This window comes from Schistocerca serialis, chromosome 1 (assembly GCF_023864345.2).
Source record: "Schistocerca serialis cubense isolate TAMUIC-IGC-003099 chromosome 1, iqSchSeri2.2, whole genome shotgun sequence".
Lineage (NCBI taxonomy): Eukaryota > Metazoa > Arthropoda > Insecta > Orthoptera > Acrididae > Schistocerca > Schistocerca serialis.
The window spans coordinates 629869107-629888620 of NC_064638.1; the positions used below are offsets into that span (position 1 = coordinate 629869107).

The 19514-nt window shown below is 42.9% G+C and overlaps 1 protein-coding gene across 1 annotated transcript in view; it reads left to right on the top strand.

The window, feature by feature from the left end:
• The window catches only part of LOC126457958 (ATP-sensitive inward rectifier potassium channel 12-like), a 155886-nt gene that overhangs the window by 121237 nt on the left and 15135 nt on the right, over positions 1-19514 (top strand). Inside the window, exons 4-5 of the mRNA XM_050094696.1 lie at positions 3777-4078; positions 8993-9209. Of these exons, the coding sequence (XP_049950653.1) occupies positions 3777-4078; positions 8993-9209 (519 nt within the window). The remainder of the gene's footprint in view (positions 1-3776; positions 4079-8992; positions 9210-19514) is intronic.

Consider the following 19514-nt stretch of genomic DNA (forward strand, 5'->3'; position numbering starts at 1 on the left):
ACTTTTTAACAGGTAAACCCAAAACGTCGTTCTTAATGGGGCGAAATCATCTGAGATAAAAGCAACAACAAGAATGCTGAAAGAGAGTTGATCCTGGACAGAAGTAAGTAAAAGTATTCCTCGCAAATAAGTGAAGAGATAAATTGCTGTTCAATTACGCTATTGACGATAAATCACTGGAAACAGTAAGCACCTTGAAATACCCAGGAATAATGAGACACTTAAAGTAGTAGATGGGTTTTGATGTTTGGGAAGCAAAATAACTGATGATGGTTGAAGTAGGGATGATATAAAATGTAGACTAACAATGGCAAGAAAAGCGTTTGTGAAGAAAAATTTCTTGACGTCGAGTATAGATTTAAGTGTCAGGAAGTCCTTTCTGAAAGCACAGGGTGTCCCGCTCAAACCTCCAAGATTTCAAAGACCCAGGAAAACAAAGAGAAATGCATCACATTGTAGAGCATCACAAAGAATATATTTATCATCAATACATCTCTACGTGTGAACCATTTGTAGCACAAAGAATATCGAGTCTATATTCAATTTCTTGCTAAGTTCTTTCTAACATTTCCTCTGTTATTGTTGCAATTAGTGATAAGAGGTCGCAACATAGGAACATCGTCCAATTTGGTCGTATACACGCAGTCCTTCATGAATCCCCACGTGAAGAAATCGAGCGGCATAATGGCGGGTGAACGTGGTGGCCAGGCAATGGGTCCTCTGCTTCCGATCCAACTATTCGGAAATTTCGAATAGCTGTTGACCAATTTGGCGGAGCTCTGTCTTGTTGAAAAACGATGTTGGGTTGCAAGGCTCTTCTATATGAGGGTACACAAACTGCTCCAACATGTCCAGATACACTGACCTATTCACTGTTTGTTCTGCAAAGAAGAACGGTCGAACAATCCTGTCGTGCAATAGCCCACACCAGATATTTAGTTTAGGTCTATCGCGAACATGTTCAAGGACAACGTGCGGATTTTACGAACCCCAAATCTGATCGTCATACCTATTAACCCTTCCTGATAAATGAAAGGTCGCATGGTCTGAGAATAAACATCTTTCCAGGAAGCTGGCATCCTATCAATACGCTGCAGCATATCTGCAGCAAATTGTTGTCGGCGTGGTTTGTCGTTCGGCGTCAGATGTAGAATTTGCGCTTTGTAAGCACACATAGGAAGACGCTGGTGAACTACATGATGCAATGTTAATCGAGGTACATCAAGTTGCCTAGATGCTTGACGAATTGATTTACGTGGGCTTCTTAGAAACATTTGTCTGATGCCCTCCACTGTCTCTTCTGAAACTTCGAAACGTGCACGGCCAGAATGTTTCAGAACGCTTCCTGTTGCCAGAAACTTCCTATACCATTCCTTAATAGTTTTCACATCAGGTGGATCACATTCATACACACGATGATAATTTCTTTGCACAGTATTCGGGGATTTTGTTTCTGCAAACCACACTACTGCTTGCGCATGATGCTGTGGAATCGCCATTTTTACATCATGTGACCATGCTGCAGTTTGGCGACGATACTTGGCACTTCTGATGCCGGAATGTAAATTCTTTGAGTTACTCTACAATGTGGTGCGTTTTTCATTGTATTTACTGTGGTTTTTCTCTCCTGGGTCCTTGAAATCAGGGATATTTGAGTGGAACACACTGTATTTGTACGGGGTGTACCCATGTATGAAAGTGAAATATGGACGATAAACAGTTTAGACAAGAAGAGAATAGAAGTGTCTGAAATGTGGTGCTGCAGAAGAATGCTGAAGATTATAGGGATAGATCATGTAACTACTGAACAGAATTAGGGAGAAATTTGTGGTACAACCTGACTAGAAGAAAGGATCGGTTCGTAGGACACATTCTGAGGCATCAACGGATCACCAATTTAGTACTGGAGGGAAGCTTGGGGGGTAAAATCGTAGAGGGAGACCAAGAAATGAATACAGTAAGCAGATTCAGAAGGATGTTGGTTGCAGTAGTTACAAATCAGTCTTTGGAATGAAGACCACAGCAACAACAACAACAACGACAACTGATGGGAGCGACCTAAAGGAAATGACCACAAAAAATTAGTTACAGGAGAAGCAAATGCCAGAGTAAGATAATTATGATTCATAGACAAAAGAGTTTTTTTACCAGACATTCGTTCAACCAGCTATTGTGTATTAATCCTCAACCTGCGACCCAGACGAGGCAAGAGTAATACGAAGTTGTGCTGAAAACTAATGTCTACGAATTTTTATGTGAATACTCTTAAAGATTTTTAAATAAAACAAACGTTATTAACATTTTAAATCTTAATTTTTCATTTCTACATACTTGCAGCCCCTGCCGAAGAGATTTCCGAATTGTGGCGAGTAACATGACGATGTCTAACGTAACTATGTCGGTGCGAGAGAATCAGCGTGTTGTTATGAGTTTCGAACTGTAGAGTTCGTCCACACATGGACCACCCTGTCCTTGAGCATGACAATGTCAGACCAGACACGAGCGTTGCTAAGTCTGCAACAGTACAGCGCCTTGCATTCACTGTCATTGATAACCCTTCATAAAGTCCCAACTTGGCCCCATCCGATTTACATCTCTTTCCTTTGAGGGCCTCGTTTGTTAGTGACCAAGCGGTGCAAGCAGAGGTAAGGTTGTGGCTCCGTCAACGAAGTTAAACTTTCTACGGCGACGGTATGAACAAAATGGTTCTCGTTGAGAAATCATTATGTAGACATGAAGAATAAAGATGTAGAATGTCGATTAAGATTGATTGCTCAAAAAGCCTTACGAGTTTTCACATAAAAAAATTGGAGACATTACTTTTCAGCACGGTTTCTTAGAAGAGAGAGAGAAGATCAAAAGAAGAACGGCACTTTGCCTTACAGGTTCGTTCAGTAAGCACAAGAGTGTTACGGAGATTCTCATCGACCTCTTGTTTGAAGCATTACAAGAGAGACCTCGTGCTGTTAAAATTTCGAGGGTAGATTTCCAAAGAAGAGTCAGAAAAGGTATTACTTTCTTCCACAAACATATCACGAAATGATACTTATAGGGAAGTCAGAGAAAGTAGTGCTCATCCCACGCATCATTTGCGAATGGAGTAGGGAAGGGGAAGGGGGGAAACGATTGAGGTATCGGTGTTTATCCAGCTCGCAAATAATGTGAGACAAGAATTAAACAACGGTATTCGTTTCCTGATCCAAATGTTCATCCTGAATACAGTTTCGCATAATTTTCCTATACAATTACACATTCAACAATACTGTATGCGGATACACCTCCCGCCCTCACCTTGTCCAACTAACCAAATATCTGTAAATCTGTGGTAAGGTCTTATGAGACCAAATTGCTGAGGCCATCGGTCCCTAAGCCTACACACTACTTAATCTAACTGAAAGTAACCTACGCGATGGACAACACACACACACCAATGCCCGAGGCAGGACTCGAACCTCAGACGGGGGAGCCACAAGGACCGTGACAAGGCGCCCCAGACCGCGCTGACCAAATATTCCTCCAGTGCTCTCGATGTGGGTGAGACATTATAACTTTAGCCTTCATTGTTTTTCCTTAAGATAAGTAATATTGCTCCCCATCTCTGTCGCCATTGTTGTTAATGAGCTATTAAAACCAGAAAAAACCACATTTATTAATATCTGTGCACTCGAAATACTCATTACTGTTTGTTTTCATCCCTCCAAGACTAAAATGGTTTTTATCGTTGTGATCTGAAATACTGATGCGCAACGAAAGCCTACTATAAACGTGCATTGCAGGTGCCGTGCGTGACGCAGATCTACAACTTCACGTCGTGCTTCATGTTCAGCATGGAGAACCAGCACACGACGGGCTTCGGGGCGCGCATGCCGACGGAGGAGTGCCCCGAGGCGATCTTCCTCATGTGCGCGCAGGGCATCGTGGGCGTGACCATCCAGACGGCCGTGCTGGGCATGATGTTCGCCAAGGTAGTGCGCCCCAAGCAGCGCACGCGCACCATCGCCTTCAGCAGGCACGCCGTCGTCTGCCGCCGGGACGGCGTCCTCTGCCTCATGTTCCGCGTCGCGGACATGCGCACCAGGTATCCCGAGCCAATGTTGCAATCTTCCCACATATCCTATTAATCTTCTTCCCGTCTATTACGGGAACCACTTTTTCAGGATTTCACAAATTTTATTTTATTGTTTAACTTTGTGGCCGGGTACCCTTCCCGAAGCCACAGTCGTCAAGGTAGCCTAAGGGAGGAATTCGCGTGCGCCAACTGCCCGTGATTCGTGTAAATGTTATTCAGTGTGTTAGGTATTTTAACTGTTTCGTGACATATTCTCTGAGGCGTAATTTTCTGCCAACGAGCGGGGGAAATCGCCTAAAAAGGACACGGAGGATGGTCAGTGTGCCAACCCATGCTCGATAACCCGCCACCTGCCTGTCTCGGACGCTAGCACGCTACGAATTACGTTATACGAGCAGGTCTTTCCCTCATATTACCCGCGCAGTCCAAGCTAATACTACACGCAGTGGCTGATGGGGACAATCAGGCTGACACTCGGCATGGTGGCTGTTGGGAGAAATCGTCGAGGGTTCCAACTTATACGGTCGCTCCCATCAGTCACCGCACAGCGTGTCAGCATAGACTGCGCGATTAGTAGTGTTCAGGTTTAGCGTTTATTTAGGTATTGCTTGCTTCCTATATGGACCCGGTAACACAGCCGGATAGCCGCAGGCATTACCACACTGCTTCCGGGATTCGGGGAAGTGCGCCAGCCCCGGATCGCATCCGCCCGGCGGATTAAAGACGTGAACAGGTGTGCCGACTAGCCTGGATGTGATTTGGACGGTTTCCAACGTCCAACTACCTGAGTACCGGGCTAGAATACACTCGTATATCCTGGCTCAAACACCTAGAAGACATTCACACATTCCTGGGGGCGGGGAGGGGGGAAACGGCTACCGACAGGAAGGGTATCAGGCCGCCCTCTATCACTAACATCCTCAAATCCAAAACTTAACATGCCGAGCCTGTGGTTACAGGACAAAGACAAGGAGAAGGAGAAAGAAAAAGGACCCAACTGCAAAAATGTGTGAGTTCTTAAGGGACCAAACTACAGAGGTCATCGGTCCCTAAACTTACACTCTACTTAAACTAACTTAAACTAACTTATTCTAAGAACAATACACACACCCATGCCCGAGGTTGGACTCGAACCTCCTGCGGGAGCGGCCGTGCAGTCAGTGACATGGCGCCTCTAACCGCGCAGCCACTCCGCGCGGCTGGACCCGACTACCATTAGGAAAAACTCATTCATTCATACAACAGAGCAGTCCAACCAACACTCTGCGTTGCAGAAAAGACACACATTTTCTTTTAGTTCATGTGCTCACTGTACTTTTTTTAAAACTGTGGTGAGCAGTTCCTTGCCATTTTTATGTGCAAGAGATCACTAGAATGACGTTACATGTAACTCTTAGTTACTAATATCCTGCTCGGTGACTGCGATATTCTGGTGTCTGGGATTATGATTCTTTCATTGTTACCCATGTAGGTCTCCGAAAATTTTGTAATGCTACCATGGCTTTTATATTCTTATTTCGGTTGTGGAAACTTGGGCCTTTTAAGAATCGGTATGATGATGGTCAGTACGCCAAAACTGGTAACATGTTAATAAGTAAGATTTGCGACTTGGACTTTCATTTTCTTTACATGGTGAGAGGCTTGTACTGTAGTACTTTCGCTTTCTACATATGCGTGCAAATTCCAGGCGAGTGGAATTATTTTACCCGCACACATGCAAATTTATGAGCATGCAGAGTTGCTAGACACACAGTTTGCTACATTCCTCACCTTCGACAATTTTTTAATACATTTTCTTTCAGATTGTTTTTCACAATATTCTGGCGGAGAATTGATGTACCTAAACGTGAACTCACGGAGCGGATTATTTGCTTATTCTCGACCTCTTGTGCATAGTACCAAATATCCACGATAAACGAGCCACATTACTTTTGTTAAATTCATGCACTGTGTGATCTAAAGTATCTGGATACTAGGCTGAAAATGACTTACAAGTTCGTGGCGCCCTCCATCGGTAATGCTGGCATTCAGTATGGTGTTGGACCACCCTTAGCCTTGATGACAGCTTCCACTCTCGCAGACATAACAATGATATTGGACGAATATATTGATGGGCGAAACGATCACAGGGTTGTTCATCTTATCGGAGAGTGTTTTGGACATTGAGGGGAAAACTAAATTGGTAGGTTCTTGAAGAGATTCTAAAATTACCTTGATAAGCCTACTTACTAGGTTTCATCTATAAATATTGTTTAACCAGGAGCTGGAAGGTTTTGTTGTGGAATGGCAGCCCTTTCTTCACGGAGTGCTGCACTGAGGAGAGGTATCGATGTCGGTCGGTGAGGCCTGGCACGAAGTCAGCGTTCCAAAACACCCCAAAGGTGTTCTAAAGAATTCAGGTCAGGACTCTGTGCAAGCCAGTCCATTACAGGATGTTATTGTCGTGTAACCACTCCACCACAGACCGGGAATTATGAACAGGTGCCCGATCGTATTGAAAGATGCAATCGCCATCCCCGAATTGCTCTTCAACAGTGGGTACCAAGAAGGAGCTTAAAACATCAATGTAGCCCTGTGCTGTGATAGTGCCACACAAAACAACAAAGGGTGCAAGCCCCCTACATGAAAAAAACGACCACAGTGTAACACCACCACTTCCGAATCTTACTGTTGGCACTACACCCACTGCCAGATGACGTTCACCGGGCATTCGCCATATCCACACCCTGCCATTGGATCGCCACATTGTGTACCGTGATTCGTCACTCCACACAAAGTTTTTCCACTGTTCAATCGTCCAATGTTTACGCTCCTTACATCAAGCGAGGCGTCGTTTGACATTTACCGGCGTGATGTGTGTGGCTTATGAGCAGCCGCTCGACCATGAAAACCAAGTTTTCTCACCTACCGCCTAACTGCCATAGTACTTACAGTGGATCCTGATGCAGTTTGGAATTGCCGTGAGATGGTCTGGGTAGATGTCTGCCTATTACAGATTACGACCCTCTTCAACTGTCGGCGGTCTCTGTCAGTCAACAGACGAGGTCGACCTGTACGCTTTTATGCTGAACGTATCCTTTCACGTTTCCACTTCACTATCACATCAGAAACAGTGGACCTAGGGGTGTTTAGGAGTGTGGAAATGTCGCTCCAGACGTATGAAACAAGTGACACCCAATCACCTGACCACGTTAGAAATCTGTGAATTCTGCCGAGCGCCCATTCTTGTCTCTCACGATGTCTAATGACTACTGAGGTCGCTGTTTTGGAGTACCTGGCAGCAGGTGGCAGCACAATGTTTTTGGGGGGTGTCCGGACACTTTTGATCGCACAGTGTACATCAGCACTAGTAGAACGATATTTGAATACACTTTAATGTCTTTTTCCTTAAGTAGCTTTGCTAAGTAGTTGAAAAATTCACTGAACAACAAAAATTGTGGTAACATACCAGTACCGAACGGTACAGAGACTGAGCAACTGTGCTAGTCATAGAGGGTTTGTGTCACTGTGACACAGTGCTCGCAACCAACCACACTATAAAGAGCTGCTTGCGAAGGCTTGCGAGGGTGCTTGCAGTCGGGTGCTGACCGCTTGATCGAGGACACCAGCTGTTGCATATAAAGTTTATCTGTTTATGGTAAGGTTAACTTACTGCCACAAATACGAATAAAAGTTCTTTGGAGTTGCGATACACTAGATACTAAGAGGAATAATAATGATAACAATCATACCAAAAACTCAGTTAATGTGCTCAAACCTTGATATCCAAAAACTGTCCGCAAAACATTGTCGAATCGAAGGAATCGCGTAATTCAAGAACCTGGAATCTGATAGAGGAGAAGAAAACGTCACAGAAAATTTGCCTACAGAAATTCAAGTGAACTACAGAAGAATTCACGACATCTAAAACAAAAAATGTCACTACAACACAAATGTCACACCAGAAAGCCAGAGGAACTCTCACTTGACGTAAAAGACCACATGTCAAATACCGCGAAAAAGGAACCTTAAATTGGAGAAAGTTTCTTAGCCCTAAAAGAAGGTATGTCTACAGACTAAAACCCGGAGAAACAACAGAAAAATTATCCAACGTCGCGGCGTACATCCGAAAGGCAAGTAGACCTCAAGCAACACCACGTACCCACAAAGAAGTGCAGTATGAGAGCAAAGCTGGAGGGAAAAATTTGGGCTGAAGATAAAGAAGAGCTGGATGAAACCTGATAATATTGATATCGCCAATATCTGCTGATGATAATTAGTTTATTATACAAGCAGTTTCGGTCCACAGACCATTGCAAGGCACAACAAAGAATTTACACCAACAAAGGAAATATTATCATTCCTGATGATGGTCTGTGGATCGAAACTGCTTCTGTAAAACAGAAATTTTTATCAGCAGCTCTTGGCTGGAAATCATGACGTTATATAGCCTTCTGCGTTGGTCCATCATGGCCAGGGAACATCGGCTGGTAAGTAATTTTCAATGTCAATAAAATTCATCAACAGCCGTATACTTTAAGATATTTCATTTTGTTCTGAAAGCAACCAATAAAATAAAATATCTTAAAGTTTACAGCTTTTGGTGAATTTTATTGAAATTGAAAATTATATCCCCTTTGTTGGTTTAATTTCTTCGTTATGCCTTGTGATGGTCTGTGAACCGAAACTGTTTGTATAATAAACAAATTCTTATCGGAAGATATTGGCTATGAAGCACGTAGGATTCAATGGCACCTAGTAATAACAATAGCTAAAGTAAGTAGTAGCTTCCATTGTTTGATGGTGATGGGAGGAGCAATTTCAATCTTTAGTACAGTGCTACATATTATACTTTTGCAGCCCTCAACCTAACTAAGGGAGATTTTTGTGACACAGTAATGGATCGTATATAGGATGTCTTAAGGTGCGCTTTCGGCTACGCAGGTCTCACATCATCGAAGCGAAGATGAACATTCTGCTGGTGGGCGAGAGGAAGACGCCCGAGGGCGAGCATCTTCTGCCGTACCACACGGAGCTGCGACACGAGGTGGGGCACCGGCGCTTCTTCTTGCTCTGGCCGGAGACCGTCGTGCACCGCATCGACGCCCGCTCGCCGCTCTACCGCATGTCTGCCGCTGACATGGCCGCCTCCGACCTGGAGGTGCGTATCACGCGTGTAGCTCGCACACATTAATCCCTTCCTGGCATTAGTCTACTTTCAGAAGTTACAACTACTGCAAGAAACCGGCTAAAGGGTAATTTTTATCATTTCTGCACCTACATCTACATTTATACTCCGCAAGCCACCCAACGGTGTGTGGCGGAGGGCACTTTGCGTGCCACTATCATTACCTCCCTTTCCTGTTCCAGTCGCGTATGGTTCGCGGGAAGAACGACTGCCGGAAAGCCTCCGTGCGCGCTCGAATCTCTCTAATTTTATATTCGTGATTTATTTATATTCGTGATATTCGTATAAGTAGGGGGAAGCAATATATTCGATACCTCATCCAGAAACGCACCCTCTCGAAACCTGGACAGCAAGCTACACCGCGATGCAGAGCGCCTCTCTTGCAGAGTATGCCACTTGAGTTTGCTAAACATCTCCCTAACGCTATCACGCTTACCATATAACCCTGTGACGAAACGCGCCGCTCTTCTTTCGATCTTCTCTATCTCCTCTGCAAACCGAAGTGGTACGTATCCCACACTGATGAGCAATACTCAAGTAAAGGTCGAACGAGTGGTTTGTAAGCTACCTCCTTTGTTGATGGACTTCATTTTCTAAGGACTCTCCCAATGAATCTCAACCTGGCACCCGCCTTACCAACAATTAATTTTGTATGATCATTCCACTTCAAATCTTTCCGTACGCATACTCCCAGATATTTTACAGAAGTAACTGCTACCAGTGTTTGTTCCGCTATCATATAATCATACAATAAAGGATCCTTCTTTCTATGTATTCGCAATACTTTACATTTGTCTATGTTAAGGGTCAGTTGCCTCTCCCTGCACCAAGTGCCTATCCGCTGCAGATCTTTCTGCATTTCGCTGCAATTATCTAATGCTGTAACTTCTCTGTATACTACAGCATCATCTGGGAAAAGCCGCATGGAACTTCCGACACTATAGTAGGTCATTTATAGATATATTGTGAAAAGCAATGGCCCTATAACACTCCCCTGTGTCACACCAGAGGTTGATTTGACGTCTGTAGACGTCTCTCCATTGAGAACAACATGTTGTGTTCTGTTGCTAAAAACTCTTCAATCCAGCCACACAGGTGGTCTGATATTCCGTAGGCTCTTACTTTGTTTATCAGGCGGCAGTGGCACTGTATCGAACGCCTTCCGGAAGTCAAGGAAAATGGCATCTACCTGGTAGCCTGCCTTCAAAAATGGTGCAAATGGCTCTGAGCACTATGGGACTCAACTGCAGAGGTCATAAGTCCCCTAGAACTTAGAACTACTTAAACCTAACTAACCTAAGGACAACACACACATCCATGCCCGAAGCAGGATTCGAACCTGCGACCGTAGCGGTCGCGCGGTTCCAGACTGTAGCGCCAGAACCGCTCGGCCACCAGCGGCCGGCCAGCCTGCCTTCTCTTCCGAATACCCTCACAGCACTGAGCAGCAGCATGGTGTAAGCTGCCCTCCACTGGCCACAGGCCCAGTCACACCACTTAAACCTCGCCCTTACACGAGACGTTTTTCAAGTAACAAGTCTTCCACGTCAGAACGTTTGCTCTGTTGTAAGGGAGTTGACAAAGTTTTAACTATCACCTCGAAAAATGAAGTTACATAATTATGTTTTGTTAATTTGCTGATATATCTCTACACATACTACTCTGCCACATTACCATGCCACAGCGATAGAGAAGCCGAATTAAAATGGGGAAGCCCAATGATAAAGGTGAAATGGACTGGGCCTTTTTGTTTTGCAGCAACAGAAGTAGACATTAATGGCTATAAATTAATTGAATCGCGCTTTATAAAATTTCTTCAGATCCATCTGGATAAGTTAAAGTGGAGTCAAAACATAGATGAACTAAGCAAGACTAGTTGACCTGCGCGAATAATTCGCACGGTATCCTGATCAGTCACCGACGTGTAATTAAGTGATGAAGAAGTAAATGCAAGTATTTGTTAACAAAAGCCACTATGTTTTGAATAGCAGTAACAAATATTAGTCTCACTAACAAAAATCAGTATAATTAAGCATACAACAGAGTTAATTGTAAAACATATGAAAATCAAATATTCTGTTTATCAGATTAACTTTATTTCTTAAAAATTCTTTACTTTACAAAATTTCTTTGAAAACAATTTCAGCAATTATAATGTGTGTGTTACTTTTTGGCTGTATGTATCTTTAACACAAATATTAAATCATTGAATTTGCGAGCTCGTCAAAAATCATTCGAAAAGACAGGTTCTGGTAGATACAATTTTGCCCTTTGAAGCGTCTGACTTTGTGCTTTATTACTGATCTTAGCGTAGGCTACTTTTATTGGGGACTGCTTTCTTAATGTTTGGAAGAAACGGTATTGTGAGGTATGAGCACAGTTTTATCGAGTCAATGAATTTAACGGTGATGATGTACTCAAATATGTATGTTGGCACTAATCTTGCACCATTGTTTAATCAATCCCTGATCAGTGTTAATATTTCTAATTACAATAATAATACCAATCTCTTTAAAAGCAGTTCATAAGGTGGTGAACTAGACGGATTTTAAGAGTTCAAGATTTCTACAGGGTAACATTAAACTTTCTTTATTTCTTCACCTGGGCAGAATCAGAACTGAGATAAACCTTTGCCTCTCCAGATAACAAATTGGAAATGATGTATTAATTAATTTTTGTGATTAAAATCATCAGTTGTTGGACATAGAATTGCCGTTGGATAGAATTTCTAAACATTTCGTTCACTGATTTCTGTGGCATTGAATACGATGGTAAGAAACTGTCGTAAATACAATAACAATGTTTAGGATTTTTGATCGCTGCATTGAAGTAATCTGTTTGATTTCTTTCGTAACCGAGACCCAATTTTAGCAACTATCGAGTAAAAACGTGATCGCAATTTGTCCTCATATTTTGAGTCAATTTAATATTTTTATAATCAGACCGTAAATATGATCGTTTAACTGTAGTTTCAAAAATGGCTCGTTCTCTTGGAATGTCTAACGCCAGTAATACTTGACGGAAATCTCCATCAAACAGAATTATTTTGCGTCCATAAGGGAGGGCACCATTCATGATGTCCCTTAAAAGTCGACTGACAGCGCTTGGAGCGTGTTTGGGAACCACTGGCATCTCGTTCCTAACGAAGAGGTTGCAGTCACAGAGAAGCTGTGCATCCATGGTGTGAGTGCGAATCGGTGAGACCGATGTGTTTAAGATGGGTGCAGATAGTCTGAAAACAGAATGTGATGCGTGTCCCCCTGAATTGCCAGAGATTGGCGACAAACTGTGACACACAGTCTGTCAGTGAAGTAACAACTGGGATCGTATTTCTTGCAGAACGTAGGACTTCCTCGGCTATTGCGTTCTGTTCTTCGTTTAGCTTCTCATAAGCTGTCTTGCCATTCGTGCACTGTTGTTCTACTTTGTAGATATCTGTTGTGTGTTATGCGACGATCACAACAGTTGTCGGCAGACTGAATTGTTGGAAGGGTTTGCCATAATATTTAAAAATATTCTCCAATCCTAATAGCGTACAGTTTTAGCCTTCAGACGACGTGAGCTGATCCTGAAAATTTTCTGAAAGTCCTAAAATGTTGTCCTCAGCTCAGATATATTGGCAGAACAGAATACGAGTATACATATGATGGCGAAAAGCCACAATGTTTTCAAAATATTTTTAACAAAAGCAATAAGTTTAAACTAATTGTGTAATTTTCGTCGTTAGTGGTGAGCAAAATCGTGGACATGATGTATCAATCATTAATTTTGATTAAGTAATATGGGAGATGAAGCGTACCCACTAAGAACACCATTGAGAAATAATATTCAGGGTCTTTGTCATCCCAAAGTTGTAAAATCCTTTTCGACTCATCCTGTTATGGCGCTCAGTTTAGTGTGTTATCTCTCAATGTGTTGGCCCAAAATCGAGAGTGCTGGCTGATTTAGCATATTTTCGCTTCCAGTTGTCTTATAGAATCTTCTGGGGTCGTTCACCTAAAATAAATGAGGTGTTTGTTCAGCAGAAGCGAACAAAAAGAATATTATGTTAAGCGTTTTTAAGGAATACTTCCACTAAATTCCCAATAAATTTACTTCATAAAAAATGGAGAGAACATAGCGAATGCCATATCTCTTTCCAGTTGCGAGTAAATAAATGTTTTGACGTTGTTTTGGGATCATCAGCAGCAACATGACTTACACAGTAAAAAAAATAAAAATAAAAAGTAAAAAACCGGTGTGTCAAACCACTATAGGGGGACCCTCTCTTGCGACTGATAGTCTGTTAGAGATGGCCCTCGCACAGTACGGGTGATGAAACTTTACACTGGTCTGTGGAAGCGACATCGATCACTGGTCACCTGCTCCAATGGATTAATATCTGAAATTTATTAGGATCGGCGCATATGTTCGATGCTGGACGTATACGGTATTTGTTTTTGATATATCAAAAGAGAGAGATGCGGTAAAAATCAATCGGACGAAATTAGAGGAGCTTTCATAGTTAGTAATTTTTCTCTACTGGATGCTACAGAATAAAGGTGAAAGAATGTTTTGGTGATAGACGTGAATGCACCCTAAGAGAATCGGATCTGCTTTGGACCGCATTATCTGTGTGATGTTGTGTCTTCCTAAGTTTCCCGATAAGAAACACCAACATAATTGTTCGTACTGTCTTTTATACTACATCGTGTTGCAGAAGCAGGCTTCATTTGGCACTGACCTCGCACATCGCACACGGTTGGTGCAGTTATTATGACATGTTCCCATTCCCACTGTGTGGTCAAAACATGGTCCTACAGAATTAACTCAGGTTACTCTGTTTTTACACAGGTTGCAGAATGTGGTAGGTATAGCTCTCTCCGACTTCTGGGTAAAATTGTTAAAACTGATCTTGCTATCAACTGCAGTGTATATTACAGTACATCACCGCATATCAATGGAGTCTTTCCCATATCAACCATCCACTGGGTATGCTACTGATTACCGCATAAAGATTGACTGACACCACTCAGTTGACATGGAGGGAGCCTTGGCGGAACACTGGATATGTGCTATTTGTCGCTGTGGAACATGGGATTAAATGTAGAGGTCATCAGCTTAATATACAGTTGTTTGGAAGCGTTCCTCATTGCTACAGACTCATCCTACATCCATATGCTGCGAACCCCTCCACATGTTTTTATTTTTAATTTTTTTCACAGTACCTGTTTTTATTTGTGCTACCTCACACGTGTTGTGAACAGTAACTTCTGGCGAGGGTCAACACCGGAACAGTAATCATGTACATGACTGCAGAATGAAGGAACAATGCTTTTCGAAATGGAGCACCGAGACATCCATTACCCTATCGATGGGGAAGATGAGGTAACTGTGCAGGTCATCACCTTCGAATAGCTGTTGGAATCACTCTACAATACTGCAAACTCTTCCAGTTTCCATATGTTGCGATGTATTCTACATATTTGTCAATGAGAAACATAGCATTATTTCTACCAGCCTGTGTTGTAGTAGCTACATAGTTTATGCCATGCGATGTTCAGCTTTCCATGAGAGCCAGAGGATTGAAATGTGCTAATGTCAGTTTAGCAGCAGCTGACATGGACCTCTAAGTCATGGTAGAAAAAACAAAGCTTACGGCAGTGTACATTCATTGGGTGTGTTACCACCGAAAAAAAAAACAATATATTAAACTGCTTATGAAGGAACAATACAGGAACACTCTTGTGTGATTGATGGTCCGTTAGATAAGGTCCTCCTACAGTACAGGTGATGAAACACTACAACGGTCTGGGGAAGCGACTTCGATCATGAACCACCTGCTCCAACGAACCAATACCTGTATTTTAATAGGATCGCCACATACGGTCAATGCCAGAAAGCAGACCGTATTTTTTTTTCAGATATATCAGAAGACAGGATATGGTAGTATCTTGTCAAGATGACACAGGTGGAGTTTTTATAGTTTGTAGGTTTTCTCTGTTGGGCAGTACAAAATACCAAAGTGGGAGAGAATATATGGGTGATAGATATGAATGCACCCTGAGAGACGCAGATCTCTTTTAGACTGCGGTACCTGTTTGTAGTTTGGAGATGCATCGCAATGCAGTAGCAAAATCCGTGGAGTCTTCCTTACTTTCTCAACAAGAAACACCACCGTAACTGCTAATACTTTCTCTTCTACTACCTCGTGTTGCAGGGTTAAGCTTCGTTTGGCGCTGACCTTACACTGTTGGCAGAGCTATAACAACATGTTCCTATTTCCACCTATGGGTATGGGTCAAAACGCGGCACTGTCGCATTAACACAGCTCGTCCTATTCCTCCCTGAGATGCGGAAGGTTTTAGATATAGTACTCTCCAACTTCCATTAAGGATCGACTTAAATTGGTACAATCACATGGACGAAGGGGTGGGGGGCAGAGACTTACGAGCAGTTACACTGTCTAAAAACACAGCATTTGAGTTCTAGATTTGTAGGATTCTTTGCGGATAGGTTCCAAAAATGGTGACTAGTCTTGAGATACGACTGGGACACGAATATGCTTCACCAATGGCTGTAATCATTAAACGACGTCTCTACAAGATCCAACGCAAATATGTGGTTGAATGGATAGACTTGATTCCAAATCGAGGACAGCATTTCTACCACAGAGCATAACGCTATCAGCAACCCGTGTGTGCCTGTAGACTCAAGACTGCTTTTTACACAGGGTGACGGTAGCATAGTCGCTACTATCATGTTTTTGATAGTGCAGTCCTTACGTGAAATGTATGTTGTGGGCTGTGGTCAGCCTCAGATGTAGTTTCTCAATAGTGTTATAGTGTTCCTCAAAAAGAACATCATGTTTCCTCTGTAGATTCCCAGTTGCCCTACCTGACGAGTGTAATCCGACTACTGAAAAAAAAAATTACTCGACATGCAAAGTGACTCTCATGATCAATTTAATTACTTAGCCTATAAATAGGTATCAATGACATGCCACCTGTTGGGTGGAGGAGATGGCTAGGGCACCACAAAATAATTCTTGACAGGTGTTTCTTTTTTCTTTTCTTGTTGTGGCGATATCTTTTAACGAAATTTCAATCTCCCACCTACACAGGACGAGACAGGCCACCCGATTTGTTTCGTAAATGCTAGTAGGACATAGCATCACACTGCTAAAACGGGACCTGTCATAATGTAAAAAATAATTATGTTCTCTTGAATTATAGCTTCTTGTTGTTGAATGTAAAATGAATGTGTTTTTTCCCAACATGTGAGCCAATGCCGTGAATGATAGTCTGAAATGTTTGTAATACACACTTGCATGACAGTTTATTTACAGACGCTGAACGCGAGAAACGCTCTCAGGTCGTGTAATTTGTTCAACAAGCTGAAAGAAATTGCTTGATATGGATTTTTCCTTTGGATTTTAAAATATCACTTTTTCTTTACTCTGATGATGGTTTCGAGACAACAAGGACATTCTGCGGTGATCGGTAGCTGTCGCAGCAAAATAGTCAAAGTTTTCTTTTCCCGATTTTACGCAGGGTGGACATGTGTCTGCTGATCATTTGTGATCGGTGGCGGTACATTTCATTGGACGTCACAAAATAATGAGATGCGAATTGAATCCAGCAGTTGAACATAAAAACTATACGAATTTTGCTCAAAAAAACTAAAATAAAACGGACTTTGCCTATTTTCTTGGAAAGAGAATACTTATCAGCGTGCCTGTGTTTTCCAATTTTTAATAGTTGCTTTATTACAGGAGTCGCATTGATGTTAAATAGTCCAGCGCAGAACGGTGACCTGTTGCCGGTGAGTTCCCTAAGAGGTCACGGCTGTCCCTTTAGATAAACAACCCTCGGTTGGGATAGCACTCGTTTATCATGGTTTTGTTCTGAGGAATGCCAGCATCGCACTTAATGTACTGAAGCGACTGCGGTGTGAGGCTGCACTTGCTATAGGCGGGAGGGGCTTCCTGTTTTGGAAGCAGCTGACTTATGAAAAAGCCGTCTGGAGCTTTCTCCGGAGGGGCGGGGTTGTGCTGGTAAATTTCCCTTTTGTGCTAAGTGGTGCTGCCTCAAGGCAGGCCGCGTGTCGTGAGTGACCACGAACGGTATCGGAATTCCTGGTGTGGCCAGCGGCCTTACAGGAGTGGCCGTTTGAAAAAGCCTGCATCCTTCCTGTAGGCGGATAGAGGGAGGCAGGGGGAGGGGGGAGAGAGGCGTGAGGGGAGGTGAGAGGGCCTCAGTTTTCAGCAGTTTATAATTGTTGATAGAGGAGAACTCACATTCATTGTGTAATTAGCCTGATCTTTATGATTAATTACAAAATTAGGACCTATCTTTACTTCGCTTCCCCAAGCAAAATAAATAAAATACACTAACCTAACCTTCCTTTCCTGCATGTGGACAGTTTCCACGTGTTGGGGGTGCACTTGCGCCTTCCATCCAGTAGAATCAGTGTTAGAGTCCCAGAAAGGGCATTGCTAATTTTAATTTCCCATCAATTCCAAGCGCCTCTGGTGGTATAATTGTGTTAGGAGAGTGCACTTGGGCTTTCCATCCAGGAGGACCAGGGTTCGAGTTCTGGAATGGGTACTGCCAATTTTAATTTCACGCCAATTCGTAGGTGACGGTGCGGGGTGGGACGTCAGCACAGCCATGGGCCAAAGAAATTCCCGCCGAAATTCAAAATTCCCGCCAATAGGATAGTTTGTGCGAGGGGGAGGGTGGAGAGGAGGGGAGATGGCTGGGGCAATGTGCAGCCTGAGAAAAACGCGTGATATCATCCGGAGGGGGGTGGGGGTGGGTGGGGGGAAGATGATGGGCATGGTCTCGAGGGGGGTGGGCGCAGTCACGGGGTGATTAATTGATCAATTTAATTAATTTGCATATAAAAATGGACTCATAACCCCAACTCCCTACTACGCACAAACTGTCACTAATGCCATTTATGTTACACCCGACGTGTTTTTCGGTGTCAGATTCGATTGATTTGTCGCCTTGTAATAAAATGTTTGCTTTCTCGAATGAAAGCCACTTCCTTTCGACTGCTAATAGACCAGTTGTGGAGAATCAGCTGTCATTATAGGTTCCTTCCTTACACCTCGCTATTGCAAAGGTATGTTACACCACACACAAACAAAAATTTGCATAAAATGAAACAAAAAAAGTGCACTAGGTTTCACCTGCTTGGCATTCCAACACTGTAACCATCTAACCACGACGCCGTTGCTTTGTAAGTATGCTCTATATTGCGCGTTTTGTCCTCGGACAGTTCACTGTTTCTATTTTGCGTTTTTTTTTATTTTTACAGTTCAGTATGCCTTCTTCTTGTTTTTCTGCTTCATCTGTGTTCAGTTTTTGATGGACTGTCCACTGGGCCCTCTTATGACTATATCTGTGGGGGGGGGGGGAGGTGAAATGGGGAGTTTCCCTCGTAAGAAATCTATGGTCCAGTCATTTTCGGTGTGGTATCGAGTATAAAAACTTCTGGAAGTAAAAAAAAACTATTACTTTAACCGGATTGCCATGTTCCATGTTTTTCAGAATGAGATGTGGGTGAGACGAAAGTACGAATTGTGTTTCACATAACCGTCGTTCTCGGGACCCATTCTGGTCGGCATGGAGGAGATGATTCTGTCCAAGACACCTCATTACTTTCGAGCCCAGACTATGTTCTAAGATTCTACAACATGTAAATGCCATGGGCATTGTAGGTTAATTTTGTGTATCGCTTCTGCTACCCTTATAGTACTCTGTTCGAAAGAGGAGCTAACTCAGAGGCAAAGTCCGTACATAATATGATTGGAACTCCAACGGGGCCTGGAGCTTCGTTAAATTTCCGTGGTTTCAGCTGTTTTTCATCGCCACTGACACTAATACGTGTGTGATTCAAATGGAAACCTGAATTATTTGTTATTATGCAAGTAAGGTAACACAGAAAAATTACACGTACATAATTTTTCGATGTAGCCTTCATAACATGTAATGCGCGCATTCCACCGATTCGGAAATATATCACTTCAGAATGCATTAGGTTGTCAATGCATCTACTTCTGCATTGTGCTCTTCATCTATTCGTCGCTTCTGAAATGTTTGCCTCTTAGAATTTCTTTCAGCTGTCGGGTATATGAAAGTTACTCGGCACGAGATATGGTAAGTAAGTGGGTGTCCGATATTCAAATTTCATGTGCTGTCTTGTTGCTACGGGTCAACGGGTAGTATGAGGACGAGCATTGTCGAGTTGCAACAAAACATCTACAGCCCCAAATCCTCGTCGTTTGTT